We start from the raw sequence: 11,089 nt of genomic DNA, 5'->3' as shown, positions 1-11,089 counted from the left end.
CTCTGGTGCAGTTTCGACGTCTTCCGCTACGTCGTTTCCTGTGATGTCACACTTTTGAATTCTATTGGCGCTGTGCGCTGTGGCAAGAATCGCACCATGTGCACCATGCTTTCTCCGCGTCTCCACGCTCAAGGTCATGGTTGCGTCCGTTGTTTGCATTTGTGTTGTTTTTGTTGCCAGTCCCACACGAGTGTGGAGCAACCCCGGGAGCATCGGCTCTCCAGCTCACCTTGTTGCTGGTTTTCTGGACGGATCCGGTGTCTGCGTTCTTTCGTTGCTGGTTCCCGCCATTCGTCTCCGCAGGGGGTGGCAGGGGGGGAAGCGACTGGGACCGCGAGCGGTTCCGCGATGAGCGGGATCCCGAGCGGCTCCGTGATGTCTCTCCCTCCGAGCTGAACCACTGCGGCCGTCTGCTGCGGTCACCGCGGCTGCGGCGTCTGCTGTCGCGCCCGCCGCTGTTGCTGGTGTTTCCACCTTTATTATTGCTGAGGGCGGTCTCGGTTCGCTGGCTTCTGACTTCCTTTAGTCGTTCGCGGAAGTCCTTCGACCCGGTAGGGTAGGCCTCACCACAGACCACGCACTTGAGAGCGCAGGAATATCCAGTCGGTGGGTTTTGCGTTCCGCAGTGGCTACACGCGCGCACATCCGTGTGGGGCACACGTCGGAGCGGTGGCCTTGCTGGAGACGCACATAACACACTTGTGTCGTGGGGCGCTACGGGTAGCATGCCGTCTTGCCCCCATAGTAGATAACATATTTTGAGATAATCGGTCCGTCAAAGGTGATGATGGCCGTCTTGGTTTTTCCTAACATTCGGGTGCTGAATATGATGACTCCTTGGGTGCGCACTCGTAAATGGGCCTTGAGTTCTTCCGGTGTCGTCCCGGGATCAATTCCATGTATCACGCCACGTTGGACATCTTCCGGTGCGACCACGTAGGTGTTCATTTCGAATGTGCATCCCGCAAAGTTGAGGCTGGTAATGCGCCTCACGAGTTGTGCGGCTGGTTCTTGTGGGGTGCTTAAGATTAAGATATTAGATCCCGGCCGGAGACTTATGATCAAATCTTCATCTTTGCATTGGTGGTTGCACGCTGCGACTACAGCGCAGGCTACCTGGTGGGTGTGAAGCAGTCTGACAGCCAGTACCTTCTTCGGTCGTAGGATAATTTTAACGATGTTTTTATTGGGCGGAGGCACCCTGCGCCTAGGCTCGTGTCGCGTTCCTTGTACGTTGGCGTTCCGCCGGCAGCGGCTGGCCCTCCGTCGGTCGGGGTGGCTTGAGTTGTCTTCGCCGGGATTCTTTTGGGTGGTCGGATTGTTTCCCGCAGCGGTCCGTCTGCTCTTCCTCCGGAGTTTCTTCTGGCGTTTGGACAATTCCAATTCCCAGCTGGAAGCATTGTTGTAAGAGTTGGGAGGCTCCTGCGTGGCGGACGCGGCGTCATCGCTGCTCAACGAGCTCTCGAAGCCAGTGGTGTCGAACTCGTCCTCATCCATCTCCTGGGCGTCTGGGAAGTTTTGGGGCAATCCTTCCGTGGTCTGATGGAATGTATATTTCGCAGAGCGGGGTCGAGTCCAGGCCGCACCACCGTTGCCTTGTTAGGCCTAGCAGCCCATGGGCTCCCGTAGACGAAGCTAGGCCTGCCGAGCGGCCAAGTCCGATAAGGAGACAAAAATTTGATTCTACCGTTCTGGATCAGGTGTCCAGGCGGTCGAGCTTGTGAGTTCTGTCAGCTCCAAATAAAATTTGGTGGCGCTGTGGATTGGTGTGGTTCGGAATGGTCAAAAACTGCGGAGCCCATGCGACACACGTCCGCACCGCTCTGCAGCCATGACGAATGACAAGATAGGTGTCCATTTTTAGCACGCGAGTCACAGAAGAAGAAAGGTTCTCAGAAGAAAGGTTCACAGAAGGCGCAGTAGAAAGAAGTCGTAAAAGTTTGCGACGCTGACAGCGATGACGCCACTGGTCACGCATGCGCAAGATCGTCTGTCATATCGGGCTGAATGCCTCCTGGAAAGAAAGCCAAGCCAGTAATAAAGGGGCCCCTGCTGCGGGGATGATTGAAGGACACGCACCGTCCTGGTATGTAAGGCAGGACTTCACAAAGAGATGTCATGCGCTGGCTCAAGGGTCGGATATCTTCCACTAGGTTATATTCTGCGCGCGTCACTCTCTACTTGAATACCTTGTGCCCAGCCACTGAGTCACCCACCAGGTAGCTTGCAAGTGTGTGGTAAGGATCTCTACTTTGTGGATGCGATTGCCTAGGGGGTTGCTGTATTGTCTCTCATTGTAAACACATTGTTCGTGCACTGGTACAAATCTCTTTGCGCTTATTTTTTTTTGTTTTTTCGAAAAGGTAAGTATGCTGTATTTCAAGAAGTGTTCTCACCTCCGTTATGTATGGCTTTTTCAAGGTGTAAACTTGCTCTCGTAGGTACAGATGCCGAACTTTGAACTTTTCTTTACAGAAACCATTGTGATTGGTGCAAAGAATACTGCACTCCTTACACACCTGCCCATCCCCTCTGAATGCATAAACGGTTCCATAGTTGGATACAAATCTTAAAGGAGGCCTTCCACCCAAGGTCACTGATCAGTTCTCATGACGTCGTTGTTAATCCGTACCTCCGGGAAATGAGATCAACCGCGACATCATTGAAACCAGTCGACGCCATTTGCTGGAGGTCCTCTTGAAGGGCATTCGGCATTGCCTTCTTGAGTTGTAACCGATTGTAGGGCCAAGACTCCATACTAGATATGAACATCCCAGCTTCTGTTATATTCCACTAATTCTCAACAAGCTTCCTGATGAAATTTTCTTGCTTAATACGAAAAAAACAGTAAACGTGTCTGTTTTCAAACTGTCCCAGCCCTAATACTCCTTCGCATTAAAAACCGGCACCAATAAACAAAGACAGAGGACGAGACGACACAAACTGAAGGCTTGAAAGTCGTCTCGTCCTCTGTGTTTGTTAGCGCTCGTTTTTAATACGATGGATCACCACCAACTCACCCAATCCTCAGTTCTTCTGCAGCTAATACTACTGACTGCAAACTGTACTGTGCTAATTTGCTTTGTGCATTTAGAAGCGTCTTTTTCTTTTTCATTTAACACAGTCCACTGTTGGGCACTGTCCTGCGAACTTCTGTGTGGTTTTGGCAGGCTGGAAATTATAGCCTGCTGTTTGAAAAGACATCTTTATTAATACTATTTCAGTAATATGCAGGTAAAGGAACGTGTTCTGTTATCATTTCAAACGCATCTGGTCGGAAAAAAATTGCCTGCTCTCGTATTTTGCTACTTTTTAAAGCGAAAGCTTTACTACTTGCACTTTCGGCCTTTGCTGTGGCGCGGCGGTGCCACCATTGACCTTTAGTTGACCTCTGTGTGACGTCACGTGTGACATCACGCCGAAGAGAAGGGCGACCGACTCGCGCCGTCGCAAGCCGCGGCGGTGCCACCACCGGCGCCTAACTCCTGCGGTCTCCGCTAGGAGCGCAACAGGTGTTGTGACGTCACGCCGAAGAAAAGGGCGACCGACTCCAAAGCCACCTAGACTAGACAAGGCCTGTTCGCTCCTCCTCTCCACAGGGGCCTACGTCACACTAGTTGCCCGACCCGCCCGACCGGTCCGGCCGCGAACGACGGTGAGAGCGCACGTGGAACGCAGCACAGGCTCATAGAAACGCAGGCCTGTGGTTAGGTTAGGCAGCGAACGTGCTGACATTTATCTTTTCCGACTTCTAGGTTTTCGAGCTGCAGTGCGTCATACCGTATTCTCCTGGCTTGTGCACGTTGAAATCATGATGTGGTGCTAAAGAAAAGCACATTTTGTAATCGCAACATGGGCCGTTGCTGTGTGCCGGGGTGCCGCGGAAATTATGACGGTGGCCCAAAAGTTAGAGTGTTTGGTTTTCCCAAAGATGAAGCTCACAGAAAAGCTTGGAAGATAGCAGTTCCTCGCAAGGATTTTACGCCAACCATACATTCCAAGGTAAGTAACTGAAATTTAACTTCTTTGGTAGCCTTAGCTTATGTACCATAAAACCCAACACAAAGCAAAAACCTTCCGTAACTTTAAAAGTTGTTGAAGAATAGCTTCGAGAGAACCGGATGTAATTATAATTAAGCTTTCTCATGCAGGTATGCGAGCTCCATTTCCATGAGCAAGATTTCATCCCCAAGCTCTCACATCATGATAAACAAACAGGAAGAACCATAGAGCTCAAGCGCGATCGTGTTCAACTTCAAAAGGGCGCAGTGCCTTCGGTGTTCCCCAATTGCCCATCATATCTTTCTTCTACACCTTCACGTCGCGAGTCCCCAGCAAGAAAGAGGGCACGTCGGGAAAATGACGCCATACAGGAAGCCATCAAGAATTCTTCAAAGGCAAGCGAGGAAGAAAAACGCAAAAATTCAGTGCCTTCGTTTGAAGAATTGCAAAGCAAGCTAGCCAACATCTGCGACACCAAGTTTTGGACAGTCACTGCGAACGAAGAGTCCGTCATGTTTCTTCGTGTAGAACCTGAGCCATCTCCATACGTGAAATGTGCTGTCAGAGTCCTTCCAGATCTGACAATATCTGTAACTATAGGCATGGTGAGGCTGCATTCACTAGCATGTGGCAGTGCAGTTCCAGACACAGTTTGCAACGCAACAGCCTTGTCTGCGCTGCTTGAAAATCTTGAAGGTCAGCTGCGTAAAAGTTTCGTAAAATCAGGCGGCCAGAAACGTGATGTTTTGACATTTTTTCGATTCCTGATATCCGAATTTATTCAAGACACTGAAGAAGGAACGGAAGATGTTGCGCTGTTAAAATTTGTGAATGAACAAATCAGCCTTTTCCTCACGAATAAGCGTGTTTACAGTTCAGAAATGTTAGTTTTTGCCAGCATTCTTCACTCCATTTCGCCCCATGCTTATCACTTTGCAAGATCTGCATCTAGCTTAATTTTGCCGCATCCATCAACTCTACGCCGTGTCTGTTCCAAATACCAAGGTGACCCCAGCGAGGAACAACAACAAGTAAATTTCCTTTCGTACATACGGGAACGAGCGAAGTTATTGAAGCCCCACGAAAAAACCGTAACACTAATGATTGACGAGATACATCTTAAACCATTCTTTGACTTCAAGGCAGGAGCAATAGTTGGAGCATCAGCCCATTCGTCAGAGCCAGCAACAACCGCCCATGTCTTCATAACACAGTCACTGCTTTCCTCGAACAAGGATGTCATACATATTCTGCCTGTGTGTAGAATGAATGCTGAAACCCTGCACCAGTACACGAGGAAGATAATGGTCGGCATTGAAGAAACGGGGCTAAAAGTAATAGCTGTCATAACGGACAACAACTCTCTGAACCGCAAAATGATGTCCCTATTTTCAAAAGAGCCCGAACTGAGCATTGTGTACCCTCACCCGGTAGACAACCAACGTCCGCTATTTTACATTGTGGATCCGGTACACTTACTGAAATGTATAAGAAATAATTGGATTAATCAAAAAAACCCTGCAACATGCTTCTATTTCCCAGAAATTGATTTGTCTGGTGTTATGCCTGACGGGCCCCCCCGAATGAAAGCGGCATCCTTCGAAGCTGTTAGGAAACTTTATTCATCAGAAAAAACAGCACTCGTGAAAGCTGCTTATGGGCTTAACGCGAAAGCTGTAAATCCAACAGTTATGGAGCGCCAGAACGTGAAACTGGTCCTAAATGTTATCAACTCTTTCGTCTCGAATGCTCTCCGAACTCGTGGATCAGTACTGAAGATCCCGCTTGCTGACTCAACCGCCTTATTCATAGACATTGTCCTGGCGTGGTGGAGAATAGTGAACGTGAAAACTCCTCACAAGGGTCTAAGAGTCAAGGACAGCCTGCAAGAACCGGTACAATCAGTCAATGATCAACAGCTGACCTTTCTCAGCGGAATCATAGACTGGCTTGACGCCTGGAAGTCAGTAACTATGTCCAGTGGGACACTCACCAGGGAAACCCACACTGCCCTTCGGCTCTCCTGCTATTCTCTTGTGGAAGTGTGCCGATACTGTTTGGAGGAGCTGAAGTTCAAGTATGTTTTGCTTGGGAAATTCCAAACAGACGCTTTGGAAGACCGTTTCGGTAGTTATCGCAGGTTGGCTGGCAGGAACTACCATATTTCGGTGCGTCAGTTGTATGAGTCGGAAAAAAAGCTGAGGCTACAAAAGCTTCTGACATTGCCAACTGAAGCGGCTTCAACAAGCACCAAAGAGGATGAACAAGCAATTGTGGACACAGATAGCTTTTCTGTTGTTATTACAGAGGACGACATTACTCGGTCAAGGTGTGACATGGACGTGATAGCGTACATAGCTGGCTATTGCGCACATGCTGCCCTTAAGAAACTGTCTTGTTCCTCGTGTGCCAGCGCAGTTGTTGTTGAGGACAGGATCCTGGAAGCTGAAGACATGAGCATGATCGTCCACCTTTCCAGAGGTGGACTCAAGTTTCCGCAGCCTTGTGTTGTTAACATGGTTCTTGTCTGCAAGCTCGTCGTTGAAAAGCTTTCAACAGGGGAAAATGAAGAGAGATTTTTGTTGAGCCGCAATCAACACTCCATTGTAGCTTCCTTAGTGTCTTCCCTGGTTCAAGAAGACTTTCCGGTCAGCGAGTGCGAAAACGGACATACAGGGAATTCACTTCTGCAGCTAAAAGCCGCAGCCAACACAGTGATGAGTAATTTTTGTAAACTAAAGAATGACGCCATTCAGGACAGCAGTCAGAAGAAGGCAGCTGCCAGGAAACTAAAAAAATTAAAGAATTGAAATATTTTATTGCAGAGCACTGTGACCAATAAAATGTCCATAAAGTATTCATGTTACTATTTTCCATGACTTCGTTCATTTTGTTTATTTTGATGTCTAACACGCCATCCGCTTTCTAAAATGACAAAAAAACGTACATTTCTTTAAAAAGCAACAAAATGCATGAGATGCAGCAGGTACTGCATCTCATGCATTCTGCTTCATTCTACTGCTTTTCTGTGTAGGAACAAAATATTTTGAAGTTAATATGAACTAAATGCGATTAACTGAAGAGCAGGAACTATAGCAGTCCAATGCTCTTCCACAAGTATTATCATGCAGCTATAAAAACGAAGCATTTAGCTGCAATGCGAAGTATATTGCAAGGGCTACGAAACATAGCATAAATTATAAATTAACACGGAAGATATTTAGCGAAATCATGCTCGCGGTTAAAAAGCTGTTGTTTAGTCGCTAAGTGATATTTGTTGACTCACTTCTAAAGCCATTGTACCTCGGATAGTAAAAAAGTGCGCTTAAAACTGCCGGCGAACCACCGCAGTCGCGAGCGGAGGACGGACAACTAGCGTGACGTCACGGAGCAAGCGGAGAGGCCTTGAGTAAGTCTAGGTGGCTTTGCCGACTCGCGCCGTCGCAAGCCGCGACGGTGCCACCACCGGCGCCTAACTCCTGCGCTCTCCGCTAGGAGCGCGATTGTGGCGTTACGCTGAAGAGATTAGGCTCGACTCACGTAGCTAGAAAGCAGTAGCTGTGCCAACCACCAGCGGCTTAACACTGCTTCGCGATCTCGCGCCGTCCGTGTGCGACGGCGGTGCACATGAACGGCGGCCTGACTGGACTGGATTGTACTGGACTGGATTGGATTAGATTAGAATAGATTATATTACATTAGATTACATTAGATTACATTGGATTGGATTGGACTGGATAACAGATGCATCGCCACATGTCTAACCACAAGCACCACCACCAGCTACACTACCAGCTGAACCATGCCGTAGGTAAGGATATTGCTTTCGCAATTACCGGGCTTAACCAAGCTAAGCCACAGCGAATTTTTTTCAGACCTCAAACACGAAGGTAACATACCTCTACAAACTGTGGTTTGCACTGGGCCATTGTAGATTACTATAGTTGGATACAACTAAAGAATGTCACGGCTTCTCCCCGTCAAAGGACCCCCTTCCAGCCAATGGCGGCGGCCGATTCTCACGAGCATGCTAGTGTGTCAAAGCAGAGCATGGTAGATGGCCTCTGTGGTCAGGGAGAGGCCCTTCTATCTATTGTGGCGCCGCTCCCTGCATTGTCACGCTAGCGAGGTCGTGAGAACTGGCCGACGCCATTGGCTGGAAGGGGGTCCCTTGACGGGGAAAGCTGCTGGGTTAAGTTGTATCCGACTACAGCTCATTTCATTTTGTTTTGTGCGCTGTATGCATTGTAAACATTTGTCTATTTCTTTCACGCCACGGACGTGCATTGGTAATGCAGCAAGGTTAGAGAAATTATGGGTTGAAATTGTGAAATGATCTTGAAATGGTCTTCAATAATGTTTTTACTTGCATTATCTCGCCGATAATAATTTGCTAAGCCTTTCCGTAATGGTATTGTATTTGCGCTTTGTTTTTTCTTCAGAAGAACATCTCATTTTGGACTACAAGTTCAACTATGAGAGTACTGCCTGCGCACAATATCCCTTCCTATAGCGTGAAACTTGTGCTGGTATGACCAGCGTGAATAATCCCTCTTGAAGGCTGAAAGCAGCTGAATGACATTAATAAAATCATCTTGATTTTATCCTGATCTACCGGATATCTTAACTGGCTATGGTCATAGTGGCTTGATTCATATATGTATAGAAGACATGAATTGCCAATGTCCTCAACGGATTCGCTGATGGATATCCGGCCGGGACCTCCGCTGGGGACCCAAATAATTATATTTGTACGTCCGTCGGAGGTCCATGGGACATCAGCGGATCTCCCACTGCCATTCGTATATCTCAAAACTGATATACATCGAACGTGCGATGTATATCCGGTGGTTGATTGGGGTCGTGCACCATGTCGCAGTTTACTGATGGTGCTGCTGAATTTTAATGCGCAAGAGCAGCGCCATTACAGAAGGCATTTTTCTTTTCACAAGATGGAGTCAAATAACCATTTTCCAGACATTTGGCCCCAGAGAAGCTGCAGAGTACCAGGTCAGGAGAAAGCATGTACCCATTGTATCATCGCTGCATACCCGGTTGTACTGAGGATTGAACCCCGCACCTCCCGCATGCAAGGTGGATGCTCAAACAGGCGACCGCTGCGGCCGCTACAGTTTACTAAAAACCACAGCAGATTAAGTTCAAAATGAGAACACCAACGGAGGTAATCTGGCATGATTGTTTGCTTTCATCTTAATGTCTTTAAAGCTTTGTTTCTTCATATATGACTGAGGAACAATGCAGCTTCACAGCCTTTATTAAGAGCCAGACGTTGAAACTTTCAATTCGAAACAGTTCCAATTCGATGTACCACGCTACAGTGGGCCGCAATACACTGCGCAAGCCAGATCGGAGAAAGCTGCGAAATTAGGCCTAATTAAACTGGAGCACTTGCGGGATGGCTGCGTGTACAAAAGATCAGGTATAGAGGGAACGCACTGAAGGCTACAAAAACACATTTTAATGTTGCCTATTGTTGTGTAAAACGGTGACGTTCCAGCCCCTGCGTGGTATCACAGCAGGCTCCCGTGAAGCAGCAGACATGAGTGACGAGCCAGCGACGATTATAATGATGATAGCGGCTATTATTATGCGACTGAGCCCAAGCAGACGACATGCTAACAGGTGGTGCAGACGGCGAAAACTGGAGTTTTTTATTGCTCAATTTGATATTTGGGGAAAGTTGAGACCGAAAAACACTATTTCAATATGGGGGTAAGGGAGAAGAATCCTCCATTTTGATCCATTATTGAATGAATTGGCAGTAAAATAGAAAATTTTCTTCATTTTTGCTCCGTGTCGATGGGTAATGATCCCTCACAAGATTGCTTCAAGGGTAAAATCAGTCATTTAAACTCCCACTAGGGTTGATTCTTGTTTACAATTTGGAAAAGGAGGCAATGAAACACACCTATAGGGCAACTAACTGACTGATCTCGTGAGACCCATAGATTAATACACATCAATCTATCAGTCCTGCGCACAAATATGTAGTTCTGCAATAAAAATATGCATCCGTCGACAGGGTGTATTGGGTTCTGCATTGGTTTAATACTTGTCTTATACAGCCGATAAAAACTGTCTATAAGATAGATATGTACCAGTCTATAAGGTGTTTCGGTTTCAGCATAGCTTTAATTCAAATGTAAATATACAAACCATACAGAAATCTTAAGAACCAATACAAGTCTCTATAAGACCAGTAAACCTCACTAGGCCTTTTTTCCCCCTAGGGTTGTAACAACGTCAGTGCTTTCAGTCAGGTGTATCTCTGGCGTAAGCGGCTAATCCCATGACAATTAGCTGGCGTCATCGGCAGGTCAAGACTGAATAGTCGGGCCTCATATAGCACCATTTGCTATCGGCGAGTTTTGGGTGGTCGCTGTACTGTCTTCTCTTTCTGCGCTACGGGAGTAAATGGCTTGTCCTCTAACCAACACCCATTAGGAGTTTTTATTTGCTCCATGTACAGAGTGTTTTAGTTACTCCCCTTACGAGGGAGGCATTTAGGAGTGCAGGGAAGTATAATTTTACTGGTCATAGAAACTGACCACAAATATGGCACTATATGTTAATGCATATATGAATATACCATTCTAGGCTCATTCTTGCAGCCGTGCCAGCGGCGGAAAGAGATGGGGCTCAGAATGAGAAATTTGAAAAGCAAAAAACAATCAGAGGTTATTTCTCTGGCATGGCAGTATTATCTTATATCTTCACGTTTTAAGAGCTTTTTTTGTGATTGAGAAACAATGCAGCCTCATAAGCTCTATCAAGAGCTCGATGTTGAAAGTTACTGAGCGAAAGACTGCGACAGTCCGACCTCTCATACTGCAGTATTCGCCCATGAAAAAGCAGAAGCGAGCAGCGAACCAGCTGTGATGGTAACCAAGAGATGGACGCCATTCGTAGGCATTATCATGCGACTGACCAGAAGCAGATGAGATGCTAGGTCGCAATGCGAACGGTGGTGAATTAGCTAGGGTGCCTCGATGACCAGCGGAGGCGAGCGGGCATCCAGGCACCCTACGGTAAGCGGTGTTTTTTTTTTTACTCCATCTGGGAGTTC

General features: G+C 47.3%; 1 protein-coding gene across 1 annotated transcript; it reads left to right on the top strand.

Moving 5' to 3' along the window:
• Positions 1–3,852: 3,852 nt before the first annotated feature.
• Positions 3,853–6,812, top strand: LOC149361693 (uncharacterized). Its single transcript, XM_089569568.1, has 2 exons — positions 3,853–4,002; positions 4,152–6,812. The coding sequence occupies exons 1-2, from the start codon at positions 3,853–3,855 to the stop codon at positions 6,810–6,812; spliced, it is 2,811 nt and encodes a 936-aa protein (XP_089425694.1).
• Positions 6,813–11,089: the final 4,277 nt, after the last annotated feature.

Source organism: Amblyomma mixtum, chromosome 2, assembly GCF_055824585.1.
Source record: "Amblyomma mixtum isolate Tamu chromosome 2, ASM5582458v1, whole genome shotgun sequence".
Classification (NCBI taxonomy): Eukaryota; Metazoa; Arthropoda; class Arachnida; order Ixodida; family Ixodidae; genus Amblyomma; species Amblyomma mixtum.
Note: the sequence above shows the minus strand (reverse complement) of the source record. Positions and strands in the feature narration are given on the sequence as shown.